Source organism: Nilaparvata lugens, chromosome 7, assembly GCF_014356525.2.
Source record: "Nilaparvata lugens isolate BPH chromosome 7, ASM1435652v1, whole genome shotgun sequence".
In the NCBI taxonomy this organism is placed as follows: domain Eukaryota; kingdom Metazoa; phylum Arthropoda; class Insecta; order Hemiptera; family Delphacidae; genus Nilaparvata; species Nilaparvata lugens.
The window spans coordinates 61,919,549-61,941,187 of NC_052510.1; the positions used below are offsets into that span (position 1 = coordinate 61,919,549).

A 21,639-nucleotide genomic window follows, 5' to 3' on the forward strand; every position below is an offset into this window, starting at 1 on the left:
TCCAGCTGTTTAAAGTCTAGAACTCGCTAAATCCCGAGCTCAGAAACCGGCCCTTACAATTTATAAAATCAGACAATATTTTTGAATGTTTCAAGTTTATAACTATTTTTATATTATTTTCAATTCTTATCTATAATATTCAGCATTCTATAATTCGAATAATCTCTTTATCATCATCCATAATTAGCTTCCTTCTTCTTCTCCCACTCTTGGGAGAGAAGAACTAATTTTGGTAGAGGGTTTGTGGGGAGGATATTTTTAATATTCTTTCCGAAGAATGGACATTGATATGTCCAAAGCTCCGCCAATTTATGTAGATGCATAACAATATAATTATTATCTATAGTTATTATATTACAAATTGCTTTTTCATATCATATACAGTTCAATAATTGTTTTCTTAGTCTATATTATGTAAATTCATCTATAATTTTGCTGTATTGTAAGCTATTGTATATAAGTGTATAAGCCAGTATATATTGTAATCTACATAAATAAAGTATTCAATCAATCAATCAATCTTTGTCCTCTATAACCATAGCCTCTATAATTTCGTACCCTCTATAATTCGTAGTAAACGATTGGTCCCTTCAACTTGAATTTTAGAAGTTCTATTTTACTTATTTTGCAGATTCTAATTAGGATTTAGATTTATTTACTCAAGAATTATTTATTGTATCATGTATTTCTAATAAAACATTATAATTTTCAGAAGCTCCTATTCCCGTTTTACCGGGAACTAAAAGATTGGATGCGCTAGACAACTCGGACGAAATAAGGAACAAGTTGATCTCATTGCAAGGTAGGCTACCTGTGCTTTTTCTAATGTATAATTTTTCAACTTCAAAGACAAGTTGCGAACCATTTTCTTTTATCAAGTATCTCTTGAGAAATAAATTAGAATAATTAATACAGAATGTCCCACGAAAGGTGTAACAGCCGAAGACCGTAGCTTATATATGGAATTTGCAACAAGGGTTGCTCTATGCAGAGTCCAGTAGAATTATCTTATATCGACCTTGGCTTTCGAGATCTATCGATATTTTTGAAATATACCTACTTTCCGTCATTAAAACGTCAATAACTATAAAACTATCAGTCAAAACCTAATTGTAAGGATACGGTGGGGAAAAAGAAGTAATTTCCAATAAGATTCATTTCGTCTTCATCTTCGACGTTTTGAACCTTTTTATGAGCGTTGAAAAAAGTGCATTAGTTTGTCGAGTTCAATGCCAAATTTCAAACAGTTTTTCTTGATTTTTTCAGGGTAACGATATATTTTCAATAATGGAAAAACTTCCCCAAATTATATCAACTTTCGAATAAGTGTGAACCTTTTGGGAAAATTTTAATACCAAAGTAATAAATACTTTCTAGGGTGCTTACCTTGGATATTTGCAAACTTTGATATTGAAATTTTCAAGCTTTCAATCATTCGAAGGCTTATAAAATAGCTAAGTTTTCCATTCTTGTAATTATATTATTATCCTGAAAAGAAATGGAGAAAAACTGTTTGAAATTAAACTCGACAAAAAATGTAATTTCTTCAACTTTCAACGCTCAAAAAAGATAAAAAATGTCAAAGGAACAAATTATAGGAATCTTATTGGAAATTTCTCCCTCTTTCCAACCATATCATTATTGAATTTTTCATTACTTTGTTACCGGTTTAAATTTTTATTCTGTCTGGAAGGTTACAGAGCTTCACAAGGCACAGGAATTAACCTGGTACGGTACCATGGAGCTTGATTTAATACATAATTGTTAATCGTTTTTTCTTTCTCTGTGCTGGTATATTGTTCATGCATTGTATGACATGTGAACACATGACGGTGCGCCATACAGGCCGGGCCCTGTAGCTTTGCCTATCGACGGAGGCCCACTAGACTACAATACTGTAATGGGTGGAGGTATCTATAACACTTCCCCACACCTGACATCATCTGTAACGGTGGGAGGGGGGACTTTGTTAGCACCCTATTTTGTAACAAGGAAAAATATAATAATTGCTCTTAAAATCTCTACTCAACTATTAACCTGTTTAAACTATTTGAACAGTTGGGAGCTTTGGATGGATTCGTTCATACAAATGCCAAGATCTTCACTATTGTTTAACAACACCTGTTTTAGCAACAAGTAACTTATCACGAGCCAGGAACGTAAAATAAAAAAAAAATGTAGAAATGCTACTGATATTAATTTATTAGTTTTATTCAAATATACAATTATCGGTCATGTTTGAAATTTTGTTACATCGAATCATAATCTTCACTGTAACCACTCCGGTTATTTATTCAATTACTTGTTTCAAATTCACTTTGAAAAAATTCCAAATAATATTTCTCAAATTAAGACTTAATCGCAATGATTCATAATTGATATTTAGACAAGAATTTGCTAACTCACTCTACAATAAATTTAGGGCCTCGGTCAATTTATCTGGTCAATCTATTCGAGCTTAATAAAATAATTTTGGCACTCACCATGGAATCGAAATTTAACAAATAAATCGGCACTCACAAACACTCACGTTTACTTTTTAACTACGGTACTAATTCTCAGACTACATGCGTTTAATTTATACAAAATGAAAATAAGGATATTTCCATCTAAATAGGCCGAAGCCTAATTTAGAGGCCGAGACTTGTTCTATGACTACATCTTCGCGTGGTGACGACACGATTAGAACTGCCGCTCTTCCACTCAAATTTTCCAATTTTCAAGAAAACACGTGGAGCGCCCGGCCTAATTTCAGGTTAAAACGTCGTGGGGTCGCACGGTTCAACTACATTTCTAAATACGTTTGCATTAATTTCATTACGAAATTCAAGCCAATACTATGGGAATGCTAGAAGACTACAATAATTTGAATGGATAAGAAGCAAGCTAGCAAATCTTTTATGGCAACACAAAATTTAGGTGCTTACTTTGTGCATGAATAAATTCTTTAACAGTCAAAAACAAGGTTCACTAGAAAATATTGGAAAATTTAGTTCATTTTTGATCAGTTCAACAACCTGAAAGAAAGGCACAAAAAAAACTACAATTCAAACCTCTCAATATTCCCCATATTACAATATATTACATACTACATACATATTATACATATTACATACAATATATTACCATATTCCCCTTATTACATACAATACTACCCGTTCAAAAACATCGAACATTTTTGAAAATGTTTCTATATTTCCATAAGCAACAGATGCTCTTTTGTATCTTCTCATAAGCAACGTGTTGCATCCGAAAAGATACACACGGAGCTTTTTGGAGTTACGTCTTTTTACCACAACACAGCCTTCCAGCTGACATTCGTTCAACATGCTCTTTCCATTGTTGGTGATGCGTTGCAACTCTCTCATTCATGAAGAAGCCTGATGTTTTTGCAAAGACGTGAATATTACCCCGCGAACCATTCCTTGCCTATAAGGCGATTCAAAGTCACGGAGTCAGAGCTACGGGACGTGTACTGTAAGAAGAAGAAAAAGAAGAAGACCTTATTCAAGTTTCAATTTTTACTTTCCTTGCCCTATTACCATAGGTAAGGAAAGTATTGCTTTCCGAAAAAAATTAAGGTGCCCCAATTTCTAAATTTCTATACGTTTCAATGTCCCCTGAGTCCAAAAAAGTGGTTTTTGGGTATTGGTCTGTATGTGTGTGTGTGTGTGTGTGTGTGTGTGTGTGTGTGTGTGTGTGTGTGTGTGTGAGTGTATGTGCGTCTGTGTACACGATATCTCATCTCCCAATTAACGGAATGACTTGAAATTTGGAACGTAAGGTCCTTACAATATAAGGATCCGACACGAACAATTTCGATCAAATGCGATTCAAGATGGCGGCTAAAATGGCGGAAATGTTGTCAAAAACAGGGGTTTTCGCGATTTTCTCGAAAACGGCTCCAACGATTTTGATTGAAGTTATACCTAAAATAGTCATCGATAAGCTCTATCAACTGCCACAAGTCCCATATCTGTAAAAATTTCAGGAGCTCCGCCCCATCTATGCAAAGTTTCATTTTAGATTCCCAATTATCAGGCTTCAGATAAAATTTAAGCAAAAAAATCGAGTGGAAAAGATTCAGCATGAGAATCTCTACAACTAATGTTCAGTAACATTTTCACCTAAAATTAAAAATAAGCTCGAAATTCGAGAAAATTTTATTATTCAATTGCAAACTGTTGGCAACTGTTGATTCTATTAAATGATTCACTATGAAGAGATAGCACACCTCGTGTGTCTTCAGCGTTATTGCCCTTTCATCAGCTGGCTCAAATCTTTGAATAGTAGACTTGAGATTCGCGGGAACACTAGCGTCAGGTGATCAATTTTCATAACGGCAAGGAAAGTTGTGTGAGTGCGCCACACCAGATTTCTATTGTTTACATCAACAATACAACAAAATACAGTACATCAACAAAACATCCCATCAGATATAACTATTGATTCAAACACCTATGATTTATTACTATTGTTATTGATGTCACTTGTTTAATTTAAAAAAATAACTCGCTAACTAATAATAAACATTTTTCAGCTCGTCTTGCTGAAAGTCCACTGCCACCCGAGTTCGACAAGTTAGTAACACACCTGTCGTGTGCCTTATGCGGCTTGGTCGGTTCCAAGGTAATTACTCAAAACTTTACTCGATTTTCAATGAAACTCCACTCTGTTTTCAATGAAATTGAGGTGGTTTTTCAACCTCACAACACTTAACTAGTAATCACATAATTTTCAAAGACTGCATCTTTGTTGTAAGCTAGTATTTGTCGCTACCTTCCTAACCTCTTGAAATCTTTTCCAGCAAAATTGCTTTCACTCGAATTTGGTTGCAAGGTGGAAAGTAAAGCTGGAGTACTACACAACAGTGATTGTGAACAGTAGAATAGTTATTTGTGCAACTAGTGCGCAAAGTGACAGTTTGCTGCACCGAAAGAAACGTTTACGCCCGAGCCGTAGGCGAGGGCGGAATGGTTTGTTGAGTGCAGCAGAGGAACTTTGCGCACGTATTTCACATTAAGTTTTTCCTACAGTTACCATTGAATATGAAAATTGGGTAATTATGGGTAAAATTGCCTGAAATCCATCAAATGTTTTTCTGTGTAATTTTATTATTGATAAAAACCTTAATCCTAAAATCCTAAAGTCCTCGTTGACCTTGGTTATAATATATAATGAATAATAATTAGCGCGTTGTGCTTGGTTGCACCTCTGCTCACTATAGCAGCCACAGCAGTCACTGTTACCAACTTCATTTTGATTTTGCTGCACTGTTGCTCCATATAACCTACTAAGTATTTTGCGTTGCCATGTTGCAAATCTGGAGTGCAGAAAAATTTTTCCCGCACTAGAGCGGAAAAGTGATTCTTTGCGTTCTGTAATCAGTGCAGCAATGGCCACTTTTCAACGTAACTGTAGGAAAATATAATTGCCACGAGTTATAATTGGTCTATCCCACTCAGCCCGGCCGAGCGAGCATGAATTATCTCATTAGAACCTATGGGAATTATATATGTGCACTGTTGTGTGGCAATCCACATTGAACCTAACCTGTTTTTGAACTATATCTAATTTCAGGAGAGGAATAGTCGAGTCTTTTTCCTAGATTTTATAATATAATTATAGTTAGGTTTGCGTTTAAAGTCAGTATTTGATTGACAAGGTGTTCTTATCCTTGTCTATCATTCGACAAAGCAGATGCGCTATCATAATAAGATATCCTAGCTCTGAAACGTTGCTAAATCGTGTTTTAGGAAAGTGAAAATATAATTTTTTATTGCGGATGATGCCTACATAAGTTTTTTGCTTGTGCGTGGGTAAGTGTGAGGGTGATTTGATGAGATGATCAAACTTCCATGTCTATTCGATGGGATTTGGCGGGATTCGAACCCGCGACTGAAGGGTGCAACGCCTTAGTCGTCTCGGCTATCCTGGCCGGCAAATATAATTGACACAATATTTAATCTCAATCATGAAAATTTATCATTTAATTAAAAAATATATTTCCTTGAAATAGGTTTCAATTTTCGTGTAATTTGTTGAAGTGTAAAATTGAGTGGATTCTTCGAGGGTAATAGAAATATTTTTGGGATGTTAGGGGAAATATTTCCTCTTACGTTTAGAGATGAAATAATATTTTCAACTCTAAAAGTGAGAAAAAATATTTGATGCATTCGTTATAGTCGATATAAAATGTCGGTTCTGGCACACCCTGCACCAGAATTTAGACTAACCTCAAGGTCAAAGTCAAAGTTAAGGTCAAGATCAATTTTTGTCGTGTTCAAAATCGTGAATTCTATTAATCAATGATTCAATGATGATGACTTGATGATGATTCATGGATTTTCTGAATTCATGTTCTTTTACATGAATTTAGAAAATTCATGTAAAATCGCAAGTTTAGTAGTTCAGTTGTGATGGTGCGTCAAGCATGTTAATTTTATAAGCCTAGGCTATCCCTTTCTTTATATTTTCTCTCACGTTTAGAGATGAAATATTTTCATTACTAAGAGTGAGAAAAAATATGCATTCCCTTAAGCCTATTAAATTTGTGCTGTGTATGTGCATGAAATCTATTAATAAATCACTTCATGAGAAAGTGATTTATTAATTCATTTTATCAGTGATTTTAATTATTGGATCCTATGAAGTGAGTATTTTGTCTAGTTTCAACACTAGTATTAATTTAAAATTAAGGCCTAGAATGGCATCAGTTAAAAGTGCCTGGCTACCGGTTTAGCTAGTGAGTCTCTTATTATATATCATTCTTTTTTTTAAAATAATTGTGTTTGATTAGACAAAACACTAAATATCTCTAGTGAATAAATTTTAATATTTAAATTAGAATTAATTGATAATAAATCAGTGAATTTAGAAAATTCATGTAAAATCGCAAGTTTAGAAGTTCAGACGTGATGATGCGTCAAGCATGTTAATTTTATCCCGTATATTTATAAACCTATTCCTTTCTTTATATTTAGTCTAAACTAAATATAATCATAGAGAAACAATAGCATAAGTAGATATCCCATGGCATAGGGCGTTTATGTCGCAACTTTTACTGTTATCTCAAGCCGATAGTCCACGTAGTTGTTTCCCGTGAAGCTTTATGACGCACGTAGTCTCTCATATTGTGCCGTTCATACACTCTTACCAGGTCAAAACAGTAAAAATCGACAGTCATCGGCTTGACTCTGATATTGTGCCGTTCATTCACTCTTACCCGGTCAAAACAGTAAAAATCGACAATAGTCGACAGTAATGGGCTTGAGATAACAGTAAAAGTTGCGACATAAACGCCCTATACCATAGGATATCTACTTACGATATTGTTCCTCTATGATATAATATAGAAGAAGAATATATAGATAGAAGTAGAATAAGAAGATTGAAGATAAAACCATTGAATACACGACTTTATCCATGACCACTCTCGAGCAAAGTATAACAAACTGGAAGCATGACAAACTGAAAACTTGACGTACTGAAAATAGGCCTATAAATATCCTCGGTAAATTAGGTAAATAACCTATAGTCTATGCAAAGTCTCAAGTTAATCAGTCCAGACGTGATGATGCGTCATTCGTGTATTTCCTATCCCTTACCGGTATATACCAGTTGTTTTCTTTATGATATTACTTGCAGGTAACCCGTGCCCCGCAAGGGTCTAATTAATAGCTTGACAAGCTTAAAACTTGAATTAATGTAATCTTGAAGAACTGAAAATAGGTCTTTAACCATCCTTGGTAAATTAGGAACCTATATGCGAAATTTCAAGTTGATCAGTCCAGTAGTTCAGACGTAATGATGCGTCATTCGTGTATTCTCTACTCCCTACATGTATAAGCCAGGTCTCTTCTTTTTTAAATTTATGAATTCAGGGCTCTTGTTTTTAATATTATAGTATAGATAACTGGTGAACGTGGCCAAATGTTTGGAGGTTTTGGTGGACGTGTTACAGGCGCCACAAGAAGCGAAATATATGGAGCCTCACTGGGGCAGCCCAATGCACTGGGATAATGTGCACGATTGGCTGACAGAGTGGTACCAGGAGTTGCGAGCTGATGAGGAGAAGTGGGAGAATCGACCCAAGGCCTATGAATACGAGGAAGATGAGGCGTTCTGCTACGTCTGCATGAAGCCGTTCTCTAATGCCGACATGGCCTACGATCATTACGACTCCAAACCCCACGAGAGACTCATGGTCAATAAATTGACTAATATCGCGATCAGGAAGTACCACGAAATCGTGCAGTAAGTAGAATTCACTTATGGTGCACACTCTTATCATTATTGAAAACTATTGATGAGCTAGCTGGCCCGGTGAACTTCGTACCGCCAAATAGTTAATGCATCTCATGACAAACTTAAGCTGGATACACACCTTAGGAGGAGCGATGCGGCATTTTGCATCAAGATGCTTCTTGCTTATATTGGTTTGAATGGAAGAACTCACACACACTGAATCGGACATGGCGTGGAACGGTGTGATAAGGCAATCTCCATAAGATCAACACTTTGTATCACCAAGCCGCGCCTCCTCAGGTGTGCTTTGTCTTAGCTTAATCTGATGCACTATATTTTTATGAAAATTATCCAACAATCAGTATTTTATATCTCAATATGGACTTCCTATGTGCTTAGTTAGTTGTACAGCAGTTTGTATTTTTAGATAGAGTTGAATGCAGCTTGCTGGGAAATTGAATGGCATATTATCTTCTTGCTGCTGATTTTCCCGTGCATATTCTAAATTTACAGCATTTCGAGCCCAAGTTTGGACGTCGTGTTCGCACCGCGGCATTATTATTAGAGCCTTCTATGGCTCTAGGGTCTCTGAAGCTGATGTTTTTGCAAAGCCGTGAACTTTACACCAAGAACATACCATGTCTATTTGCCATTCCATAGTCACCGAGGTCAAGCTACGGGACGCGTTTTGTATTTTAGGAGCAGCTAAAGATTGAAAATTGACTTTAATTCAATAATATTAAAATGTCGGCATTTAGAATCAACCCTCGTTCAACATCTTTTGATAGACATTCTGAATGTAGGATATGAACGCCAAGGCACATCTCCCTCAGGCGTTTTGATGGCGCGCAGAAACTGGACGCAAGGGAAGGCCTTCGTTGTCGGGAAACTCGTTGTTGGCCTTGCTGATCACGTCAAAGTGGTAGGCCATGTTGGTCACGAACCCGACATCGTAGGTCGGGTTGGTGATGTTGGCCCACTGCCGGTAGCCGAACCACTCCATCAGCTTGTCCCCTTGAGGCGCTAATGGCTGCTGCGTCGACCTCTTCAGTTGGCTCATCAAAGCCGCACTTGGCGGGTTCCCCCCCACATTCAACGTGAATCTGTCGGCCCTGCATCTTGGCTGAAGCGGGCGAGAACCCAAATAAATAAATAAGTTTATTTTTTTAAAGCGTTAGCTCATACAAAGAGTTGCTCTTACATTAACAATATTTTAACTTTTTACATGCTATTCAAATAATTGCATAACATATCAATAGATAACACATCGATAGATAATAATACTAATATTTCATTTCAACTGTCTTACAAATTTTGAATTTTTACATGCTATTAAAATAATTGCTTAACATATCAATAGATATTAGCTAATATTAAGCTCATTTTAATTATCCATAACAATATGACGATAAAACAAAAATAGTGCATCAAAACAGGCCTAATAATAGAAGTGACAATAAAAACAAACAATTTAATTATCTGGCATTTCAACTTGAAAAATCTTCAACCTGTTGTGTCCATTATTAATTCCCTAATTCTAACCGCACTTCGTGTATAGCTATGTAAGTTTTTAATTTTTTCTGTGCTAAAATTTGACAATAGTACCATTAATTGGTCTTCGACATTGACTACATTTTGAATATATTTGTAAGTATATTGCCTCCTTGCGTCTGCATACATTGGGCAGCGCACTAAGAATTGTGACTCTGTTTCGTCTTCTCGCAAATTACAGATTGGGCACAATTCAGTGCAGTCTATCAAAATACTTTTATCGTCTACAAATAAATACATCGAAAGTGTGGAAGCTAAACGTAATTGAGTTACACATCTGACCCAGGTATAGACTGTTTGAAGCAGAAGTTGTTCGCCTAGAGTTAAATCAGGGTTCAACGTTTTATATACCGGGCATGAGACCGAGAACTCAAATATAGTTCCACTCACATCGAGATGCGGCATTCCAGCGGCCATGGCAGCTACCTACCTCTTTGGTTATGCCCTTTACACGCTTGGGCAGTTTGCGCGAATCGACATAGGACTTGAGAAATCGATCCTATATTTTAGTATATTGTACATATTTTAGTAAAATATACAAGCTTGGAAGTTGAAGTTGGATGGGAGAAGAGACGTCGGACGACCGAGGAAGCGTTGGACACCGGAACAGGCTTTACAAGCCTAGTCCATGATGGATGATGATGTACATATTTTAGTAAAATATGATAAATTTGTTTTGAAGGTTAGATTTATAATTGTTTATTGGTGTTGCTTTGTATTGTAATATTGTGTGTGAAATTGAAATACAGATTGATATTTCAGTCCTGTTACCTTATTTCAAATGTGTGTTAATTTATTTCATGTAGGACAATTTTTGTCTTGTCTTACGAAGTTGGTAGTTTTATGTAACTCGCTCATGAACTAATTGTAATATTAATAATAACCAATAATACGAACCTTGTAATATTCATTCTTCTCGTCCATTTGAAAATGGCTCTTGAAGAGTTGAAACTATAGAGAGGTCCACGTTATAATGGCAGTGTTTGATAATGGCAGCAATGGCATTGCTATCCTTGTCTATCATTCAACAAAGTGGATGTCACAATCTCTATTTCGCTTTGCTCTTCTGCCAGATCGTCTTCTAACAAAGTAGAATTTAAAATTTAACAAAATATTTCATCTTAATCTTGAAAATTCATTATTGAAAAATATAATTTCTTGCTATAAAATATAATTGATTATTTTAAACGAGAATGAGCAGTTAATATTACACCAATAAACCTGTATCAGCTACCGTCTGTAGAAAGGCATTGACAAGACACAGGATCGGCAATGTTGCTCTCCTATCTTCTCCACTGCCATTATAACGTGGACCTCACTATAGTAGTGGTGTAATAAAATGAAGTTTACTTTTGGTAATTTTTCATTGTGTTGTAACTTGTAATAAAGTGTGAATCAATAGAACTTGACAGTAGTGACAGTGAACAGTGAGAATATAGTTAATCAGTGACAGTAAATCAGTGTATTTAAGGTGCGGGTATGTGTTACGGCTTACACTGGATTCCCACACAGTAGTGAAGGTAAAAATATAATTCTTATGAGTTCAAATAGGACTATTCACACTGAGGCCGGCCGAACGAGTATGAATAATCCCATTAGAACCTATGGGAATTATATTTGAATGTAGCAGCGACATTCACGGTGAGGGTTTCGTTTAGGATGATGCCCACATAAGCTTGTGATTTGTGGACCCATAGTTTGAGGTGTACTCCGAACCACCGCAAGTGGAACCTTCTATCAACTCTGACCGTCAGGAATGGTAATGTGATGGCCCCGTGCTGCAAAGTAAGGGCCAGACCATATCAAGCGTTTTTTCAGGCGTTTTCAGACGGCTGCTTCATTAGAGTCGGCAGGGCAGGAGGCTCTCCGATTGGCTGATTGGGTTCGCACCTGAAAAACGCTTGATCTAGACCTAAGGTTTGCACGGACTTCTTCTCTTCCTGAGATCCAACCCATTAATACAAGCTATTTGATTCAATAATAGTTGGATTCAACAAGTAGCCCTATCTAAGTAGTTAATTAACTTATTAAAGGCCTCCAGTGTGTGTTTTAGTTCTAATTCTAGAATTTTTCTATCATTTGTGATTAATTTATTGACTGTAATTGATTATGTTGATTCTAATATGTATATTGACAAAGCAGAAATTCTCTACATACTGTAAAATGTGATGTAAAGAATGTAATTGCTAATAAAGAATTTGAATTGAATTGACTATAGATTGGTAGATAAAGTACAAAACTGATGAAGGTGGTGGTGAATTTGAACAAAGCAAGTGGTGCTTTCAATTGAAAATTATTCCAGACAACCTATTTTAAATAAGTATTTTAAGTCTAGTATGAGCTTCATGATAATAAAGCTTTATGATAATGGTGAAACATATTTCTATGTGCTTTGCCTCTCAGAATAGTTTCAAATTGATTTCATGATTTTATTTGAATATTTTGCCAATAAATACATCAATTGCGTAGTTATTTTTCAGTTTGCTGATGTGATAATATTGTTGTCTTTCTCTGATTGACAGTTTTAGAATCCATTCACTGATTGTATTATAGTGAGGTCCACATTATAATGGCAGTATTTGGTGTTACTATCCTTGGCTATCATTAGAAAAATCAGATAGCGTTATCCTTTTCTAGCTCTATAACATTGCCAGACATTGCGTGTTTTAACAATGTAGAAATATAATTAATTGACGAATTATTTAATCTCAATTATGAAAATCTATTTATTCAATCAATGGAAAATATATTTTCTTGTTGCAGAAATTATAATTGATCATTTTAAACAAGAATGAACAGTTGATATTACATCAGTTATACCGGTATCAGCTATCCTCTATAGAAGGCAGTGACAATCGGCAACAATGTTCTCCTATCTTTCTCTACTGCAATTATAACGTGAACCTCACTATAGCAATATTTATGATTTTGGTATTATTTATGCTTAATTTTTATTTTAATTATTTTATACTTAAGTATTTTCTTTTATTATGTTTTGAATATGTATTTATTGTATGGCAAATAAATGATTTGATTTGATTTATCTCAAATTCATTTATTTGCCATAAAATAATACAGGTTGATAAAATAAATATTTTAACTTACAAAATGGCACTACCGGCAAAGAAAACTTGCTAAACTATATCCAATTAGAAATCATCCAGTCATCTCTGATTCAAATTACAGTCTTTCTTTGTACCGCTATCTTTTGGACTGTAGAATTAGAAATACTGAGGGTGATGCTCACATAAGCTCTTAGACTTGTGCATGGGTAATGAGTGAGAGGGATGATGATGCGAGCTGACGACTACTTTTTAGGTAGTCGGGACCAACGGTTTATCGTCTCCTCCGGAAGATGGGGTGGCCGTATCTATGTGATTGTGCTGTGGTCAAAAACTTTTTGCTCCGGTCGAGATTCGAACTCGGGTTCTCCTGATTATTAGACCGGAGCGTTATCACTTACTCCAACGTGACAACCCAATAGAGTATAGAATTGATTTCATGATTTTATTTGAATATTTTGCCAATAAATACATCAATTGCATAGTTATTTTTCAGTTTGCTGATGTGATAATTGTTGTATTTGTTTGTGATTGACAGCTTCAGGTGCGATATATGCAATGTGACCAGCACCACACAAGCACAGCTGGATGTGCACCTAGACTCGCCGAAACATGCCAAAAAGCTGCGCACTCTTGGAATCAACGTTATTGTTCCTATCTCCGTCCCGAATAGTGAGTTCATTTCCACTTGTCATCTTACTTGTTTACCTTTATTGTAGAGAAAAGATAGCATAAGAAGATATCCCGTAGTATAGATCGTTTAAGAATCAATAATTTTTATTTGTTACAATAACTTTACAAGAAGCAATATACAGAGTTGTGCAGAGGAAACGCATGTTTTTCGAACAGCCTCGGAGAGGGTCCAATGTTCCAAATTTGGAGCAGATTTTTTGTCAACTCATGCCTATAATTATTACTGTTTTGGCCGGGTGAGAGTGGAAGACGGCACAGTATGAGAGTCAACCACCGTCACATAGCTTCACAAAAAACAACTACTGTACTATATAGTGAGGTCCACGTTATAATGACAGTATTTGATCAACTTTGGTTTTGCTATCCTTGTCTATCATTCGACAAAGCCGGTGGTACTATCCTTTTCTAGGTCCACAACGATGACAATTATGTTTTTGACGGTGCAGAAATATAATTAATTAATGCAGAGAATTGGCATCGCTATTCTTCTATATTTATCCACTGCCATTATAACTCTTGGACCACACTATAGCGAGGTCCACGTTATAATGGCAGTTGAGAAAGTTAGGAGAAAACGTTGCCGATCCTCTGTCTTGGCCTTCTATAGACGGTAGCTGATACAGGTTTATTGATGTAATATTAACTGTTCATTCTCGTTTAAAGTAATCAATTATATTCTATCAAACAAGAAATTATATTTTTCAATAATTTCATAATGATTTTTCATAATTAAGATAAAATATTTTGTTGAATAATTATTAATTATACATTGTTGAAAGATGACCTGGCAACAGAACAAAACGAGAAAGAGATAGTGCTATCTGCTTTGTTGAATGATTTATGCATATTTCAAATTTTTTCTCAAAAACTACTCACACTACAGCTTCCAGACTAGTTTTATTCAATTTTTCAGATATTTTTCCATATGAATCCAGCATAAGTTTTTCAAAAACTAGTCCCCAAACCATTCAGCATCGGTGTATTTCACCAGAGGAACTGAATTCCGGGCGAAATCTTTCACTCTGTATAGCTCGCTAATGAAGCGTTTATGGATATATTGTTTATAAGAACTTTTTTCTTATTTTTACCTCTACTATCACGTAGAGGTAAATTATTTCATCATAATTAAGAATCACTCTGTATATTCATGAGAATATATTAATATTCTCAAATTAATCACTTGCTACCAAGACGTTTTTCTAAATTATTTTTTTTATTCCAGATGATCAGAGAAACCATATGAAGTGAGTATTACCTGTCATGTAAGACTACATTCATTACCTGTTAAGTATTTGGTTTATTATTATTTTATCTGTAGGTGCGTATAGAGGCGGATTTTACTTGTGTATCTTCTCGGATGCAACACGTTGCTTTTGAGAAGATACAAAAGAGGATCTGTTGCTTATGAAAAGATACATTTTCAAAAGTGTTCGATGTTTTTGAACGGGTAGTATTGTAGTCTAGTGGCCCTCCACCGATAGGCAAAGCTACAGGTCCCAGACTGTACAGAAACAGTAATTTACGTTTGTGCGTAAATGCCGTCATCGGCCACTATAGGGTCGTGATCTCAGATCGGCTAGATTTCAATTTGTCCAAATAACCTAAAATGTTATGTTTTAAAGAGGGAAGTTAGGTTTTTACTTTCAAATGGCAGTATGTTGATATTATGCGAAATGTTTTGATAAATTTAGATGGACCTAATAAACACAAATAATGGAAAGTTATTTTCATCAGCTGTTCTTAGCACATTTGAAATTTGAACACTACGAATGTCAACCTGTTGAGTGGCAACAAGGGTCGTGTGGCAGAGAGGACCTGGGGTCCTAACTTCGCCCTTAATGAAGGTGACAGAATCCAAGGTCAGGGCAGTGGACTGTGAATGATAGTTGGTATAAATACCTACAAGTAAATCTTTGAATTCTGTGCATAAAAATACTGATAGCTTGAAGTGTGGTAAGTACGCCAATAAAAGACTAAATGAGTCAACAAGATAAGATTTAATAATAATAAAATAATAATAGGCAGATGGCCACATACAAAAAACTATTGTAAGAAGACTGAGTTGAGAAATCTTGGGAAAATTACAACATGTGATAAAATGTTAGAGAAATACAAAATTTAAATGAGATTAGGTCAATGACATTAATGACCATTGAAGCCTGACAATAATCGAAAAGGTAATATTAATGATACCTGAATTGCGAATATAAATTGAGTGCTATAATGAAAGTTATTGCTGCAAAGTTCAATCTTAATGATTTTTCATAATTAAGATAAAATATTTTGTTGAATAATTATTAATTATACATTGTTGAAAGACGACCTGGCAACAGAACAAAGCGAGAAAGAGATAGTGCTATCTGCTTTGTTGAATGATTTATGCATATTTCAAATTTTTTCTCAAAAACTACTCACACTACAGCTTCCAGACTAGTTTTATTCAATTTTTCAGATATTTTTCCATATGAATCCAGCATAAGTTTTTCAAAAACTAGTCCCCAAACAATTCAGCATCGGTGTATTTCACCAAAGGAACTGAATTCCGGGCAAAATCTTTCACCCTGTATAGCTCGCTAATGAAGCGTTTATGGATATATTGTTTATAAGAACTTTTTTCTTATTTTTACCTCTACTTTCACGTATTATAATATTTTATCATAATTAAGAATCACCCTGTATATTCATGAGAATATATTAATATTCTCAAATTAATCACTTGCTACCAAGACGTTTTCTAATTTTTTTTTTTATTCCAGATGATCAGAGAAACCATATGAAGTGAGTATTACCTGTCATGTAAGACTACATTCATTACCTGTTAAGTATTTGGTTTATTATTATTTTATCTGTAGGTGCGTATAGAGGCGGATTTTACTTGTGTATCTTCTCGGATGCAACACGTTGCTTTTGAGAAGATACAAAAGAGGATCTGTTGCTTATGAAAAGATACATTTTCAAAAATGTTCGATGTTTTTGAACGGGTAGTATTGTAGTCTAGTGACCCTCCGCCGATAGGCAAAGCTACAGGTCCCAGACTGTACAGAAACAGTAGTTTACGTTTGTGCGTAAATGCCGTCATCGGCCACTACAGGGTCGTGATCTCAGATCGGCTAGATTTCAATTTGTCCAAATAACCTAAAATGTTATGTTTTAAAGAGGGAAGTTAGGTTTTTACTTTCAAATGGCAGTATGTTGATATTATGCGAAATGTTTTGATAAATTTAGATGGACCTAATAAACACAAATAATGGAAAGTTATTTTCATCAGCTGTTCTTAGCACATTTGAAATTTGAACACTACGAATGTCAACCTGTTGAGTGGCAACAAGGGTCGTGTGGCAGAGAGGACCTGGGGTCCTAACTTCGCCCTTAATAAAGGCAATCAAATCAATCTCTTACTAATTCAATAACTAACTTCAGTTTCCAAGAACTCTGTGCTAAGGCCGGCTACAGAGCTCCACCTACTGTCTAAAGTACTTACTCCCTGAAACCTAATACTAAAGTGTCACTTTTTCGCTCTCGGTAGTAAAAAACAGAAAAACTCCCTAGGGAGTAAAAGTGACTCCATTTAAATAACATGGGGAGCATCTCTATTTTGAAACTTACATTGTAATAGGTTAGAAGGTCTAAGCTCAGATGAGAAAGCATAATAGAGGTGTATGTCATTGAGTCAACTGAATTTAATACAACAACCAGAAATTTGATAAACTCATGAAATATAACTATTTGCCGAGTTAGTTTTGGTAAATTGAATAACTTTTTCAAATATTGATATTTTAAGAAAATTTTTGTTTTATTAGATCAAAAATACCATGAAGAATCTATCCTCTAAATCTCATGGATTTATCTCTTACCGAATTTGAAATGTTCTGTCCCGAAAATTTAAACTTTAGGCGCTCATATCTCAAAAAGTAATGATCGGGAAAAAATTGTTTTCCTGAGAAACGTTTTTCATTTTGATAGCTTGATGATATACAAATCGAAAAACTTTGAAAAATATCACCAGTAGAAAATTCATTTTTAGCCTTTGCACAGCCTTAATATTTTTGAAAAATTTCTGCTTGCGTTACAATATTATTTATATTTTTCTTTCAGATTCGAGTGTAAAATCTGTAAAATAAGAACATACACCGAGGAGACTCTACAAGTGCACATGTCCAGTGCTAAGCATCTCAGAAAATTGAAGAAGGTTTCTGGAGGTATGCCGTACTTATTTTCCATCTCGATTGATAGCTTAGTCACCAATATATATTATTAATACCATTCATTTTTAAACACTAGGTGCCGGTTGCACAAAAGACGGTTAAGATTTAATCGTAATTAATTTTACGAAAAGCCAATAAAAACAAGGTTTTTTTTGAAAAGAAAGCTTCCGTGATTGGTTCTCCTAAAATTAATCACGATTAAAATTTAACTTGTTTTTGTGTAACCGGGCCTAGGTATACTATACGCTATGCAAAAAATGTGATGAATTTTTGAACTAGTTTTCAAGAATAATTTTTTCAAGGATGTATAACTTGTTTAATTTGAAATACAGAAGATCTGCTGTACACATACAATACTGTCAAGTGGGAACAATCTTACTGCAATAATTTGATAGAGAAGATTTACCATAGCTACAAGATCTATATCAAATATGTAATTACATATCATGTGATGAATTGAATTTTGTTACCAAGAATGGCTTTCAATCATTTTTTTATTCCGGATGGCATGAGCTTCTTGCTTGTGCAAGGGTAATGGAAAGTGCTAGGGTGAATTGATGAGATGATTAAACGTCCAAGCCATCGGCGGGACACGAACCCACGAACCAGGCGGTGCTAGCAGACCGCAGTTTGTAACGCTCCGTACCAGTAGAACTAGACCAACCCGTCAATCGTTTACCAAATCTCAAATTGATAGAAAATTGCTTTATAATATTTTTTCAAATATTTAATGAAATCTATATAAATAGAACTAACGACTTCTGCTACTGCAAATATTCATCGAAGAACTATTCCAACGGCTCAACAATCATCAACAACAACAGTTAATTGGCGCAATTTGTTTGAAGAAAATTGTCGGCATTTTTTAGGTTTTGCACCGATGTTTTGGTGAAATAGCAGAAGGAAATTTGAAGAATGAAACTCCAAAAATTGCGCCAGACCGGTAATCGAACCCGGTATCTCTCCGTTTCTATCCTTGATAGAAAATTATTTCTAACAACATAAACTACAACGATTATTGTCAATTTATATGAGATTATCAATTATGTACTAAAAATTGTTCCAATAACTTCTCAAGTTAAGAGTGCATTTCCAGTTATGACACATATCGACTGGCTTTAAATTCGTATAGATCTTTTTAAACTTTTCAAAATTTGTAATTTTTTATTTTGTTGAAGTTGATGTTTGTTTTCTTTTGCAGAGGGTCTTGTGGATGCCGATGGTTGTGGGTCAGCAAGCATTTTCACGTGAGTTTTTTTAGCATAAAACAAAAATATAATTTACTGTAGGCATTCTGGCCTACAGTACTTAGTAGCCCGTGTTGTATGTAATATGACTTATCTTTCATTCACATTCTAGTTAAAATAGACTCCTTGTTGTGTAACTCACTGTAAGTTACAGTATAGTAACTCAAATCTTCTATTTATTGAAATATTGTATTCACCATGACTACGGCGTGCGGACCAATTAGCCGCTTGGAATACAGAATAGATTCGGTTTTTCCAATCACCCAGCAGACGTACGAACAACCGATGTTTGGTGCTCTACTTTACTATAGTTAACCGCCGATGAAAATAGTCCGATGGAAATTGGAACGGCTGAGTACCTCCTCACCCTGCCCACACCGCACCCTAAAGCCCGGTCCAGATGCTCAATTTTAGCTTCAGTCTTTTGCTCCAACAAAAGTCGGAGCATGTAAGTCGTTGCGTCTGGACGGTAAAACGGATGGGTCTTCAAGCTTAAGTCGTCAAACTTGAAATGTATCGGCCGGCAATCTTCTTCCATCAAACCGTCCGTCTTTTGCCTATCCACCAAAACATAAATCACGTAAAAATGGAGATAGAGAAATTGTGATTATAGATTCGGATTCAGCGCCATCAAATTAATAAAATGCCTCGTGAGTACTTGAAAATAAGTAAGTTTTTTTATCGATTGTATATAACGCCATTTAACCCTTTTTTTCTTTCTTTATTCTCATGATACTCTCAGAATTTGATGTTGATATTATGATTTACTATTATGATATATTAAGATGTACTATATTGTTGATAAGTGTTTATTCGACAGAGGCTGGCTCAAACAGCCACTCTGGTTTGTGGACTGTATCAATTACATCGAGAACTTTTTGGGGTTGTCTGGCGTCGGGTAGCAGACAGGCTATGAATCCGCAATACCCAAAGGAACAGGACAAGAATGGATGACAAGAATGGAAGCGTCCACCACAGCAGGCAAATCCCCCAGTGGAAATGAGAACAGGAGCATGTAGAATTCCAAACGAATAATCCGACCTTCAAGTTGTGGAATTTTTAGAATGATTTCCAAACGGTAGAGATGATGAGCTTGAAAGTTTGAGTTTCAAGAGGTGAAGCCAATCGTTAGAAGAATGGCAATTGAAGCCCACACGAGGTTGTGAACTTGACAAAGTTTATCAGCGTAAATATGCGAAGAAATCGATGAATAATTGAATCACAATTGAAGAATAGAATAAATGAATTAATTTGAAGGAGTAATTCACACTTTAAAAACGTTCCGTAGATCAGATAAATAGCGAAAAACGTCCACACGAGGTTGCAATTTTGACAAAGTTTATCAGAGTAAATAAGTGAAGAAATCGATGAATAATTGAATCACAATTGAAGAGTAGAATAAACGAATTAATTTGGAAGAATAATTCACTTTTAACAACGTTCCGTAGATCAGATGAATTTGGATGAAAAGTTTAGACCGGGCGCGAGATCTGCACACACCGACTATACTCCATTGAAAGACACGGAAACCGCTAATGCTGGTCAGAAAAAGGGACATGCCGGATGTGTTTGAAACGTAGGTAAAACGTTTACAAACGTTTGGTGAAAAAGTAACAAATATCTAGAAAGTAAGATGCCTAAAGACAAATAAATTCCAAAAAATCGAATAGTACAAATATTAAAATTGAAACGGTAAATAACACGACGAATAATATAGGAAACCAACTTGATTAAAGCAGTGCCGAGGAACCATGACTGAGACGTCACTGGCCAGCGCAGACGGACAAAATGACGACATGATGTCTACGTAGTAGCGGAACGAGTAACAAGTGGAACCGTTCCAATAAATGCTTTGTCAGATTTTACAGTGCGTATGCACCATCCTGACCATACGCATCCATACATCAGTTTTTTCGACTCACAAAATGGACGCCTTTACAGATTGTTTAATTGCAGCTTATTATCTTCGTAAACGAAAAATTAAAAGACGTAGTTATCAAGTTCACCCGACGGTCGCCCAAAGAGCATTTCAAAGGGAATTTAGTACCATTATATAAAATCATTGCTTGGGGATGAAGATACATTTTTTAACTACCTCAGAATGTCCATCAGAAATTTTGATGAGTTATTTCGAGCTTGAATCACCATTAGGAATACAATATGCAGTCACTTTAAGCTACGGATCAAATAAATCTAGACCGACCTAGGAGTTGATTTCAAATCGGCTGTGCTGTTAAGGCTGTGCAAAGGCTAATAATAAACTTTCTACTGGTGATATTTTTCAAAGTTTATCGATTTGTATATCATCAAGCTATCAAAATTAAAAAGTTTTCTCAGGAAAACATTTTTTTCGATCATTAATTTTTGAGATATGAGCGCCCAAAGTTCAAATTTTTGGGACAGAACATTTCAAATTCGGTAAGAGATAAATCCATGAGATTTAAGAGGATAGATTCATCATTGTATTGTTGATCTAATAAAATGAAAATTTACTGGAAATATAAATTTTTGAGAAAGTTATTCAATTTACTAAAAATAACTTTTTGCTGAGTTATTTTTGGTAAATTGAATAACTTTTTCAAATATTGATATTTTAAGAAATTTTTTGTTTTATTAGATCAAAAATACCATGAA

At 35.1% G+C, this 21,639-nt stretch overlaps 1 protein-coding gene across 5 annotated transcripts in view; it reads left to right on the top strand.

Annotated features, from left to right (window-relative positions):
* Positions 1 to 21,639, top strand: part of LOC111059254 — a 49,185-nt gene that overhangs the window by 6,433 nt on the left and 21,113 nt on the right. For 2 of the 5 annotated variants that reach the window (XM_039433319.1, XM_039433324.1), the window contains 7 exons: positions 713 to 802; positions 4,541 to 4,629; positions 7,964 to 8,256; positions 13,399 to 13,532; positions 14,776 to 14,797; positions 17,649 to 17,752; positions 18,960 to 19,005. In XM_039433319.1, coding sequence (XP_039289253.1) covers positions 713 to 802; positions 4,541 to 4,629; positions 7,964 to 8,256; positions 13,399 to 13,532; positions 14,776 to 14,797; positions 17,649 to 17,752; positions 18,960 to 19,005 — 778 coding nt within the window. Of the gene's footprint in view, positions 1 to 712; positions 803 to 4,540; positions 4,630 to 7,963; positions 8,257 to 13,398; positions 13,533 to 14,775; positions 14,798 to 16,309; positions 16,332 to 17,648; positions 17,753 to 18,959; positions 19,006 to 21,639 lie in introns of all 5 variants that reach the window. The other 3 variants (XM_039433322.1, XM_039433323.1, XM_039433320.1) reach the window with 3 other exon arrangements.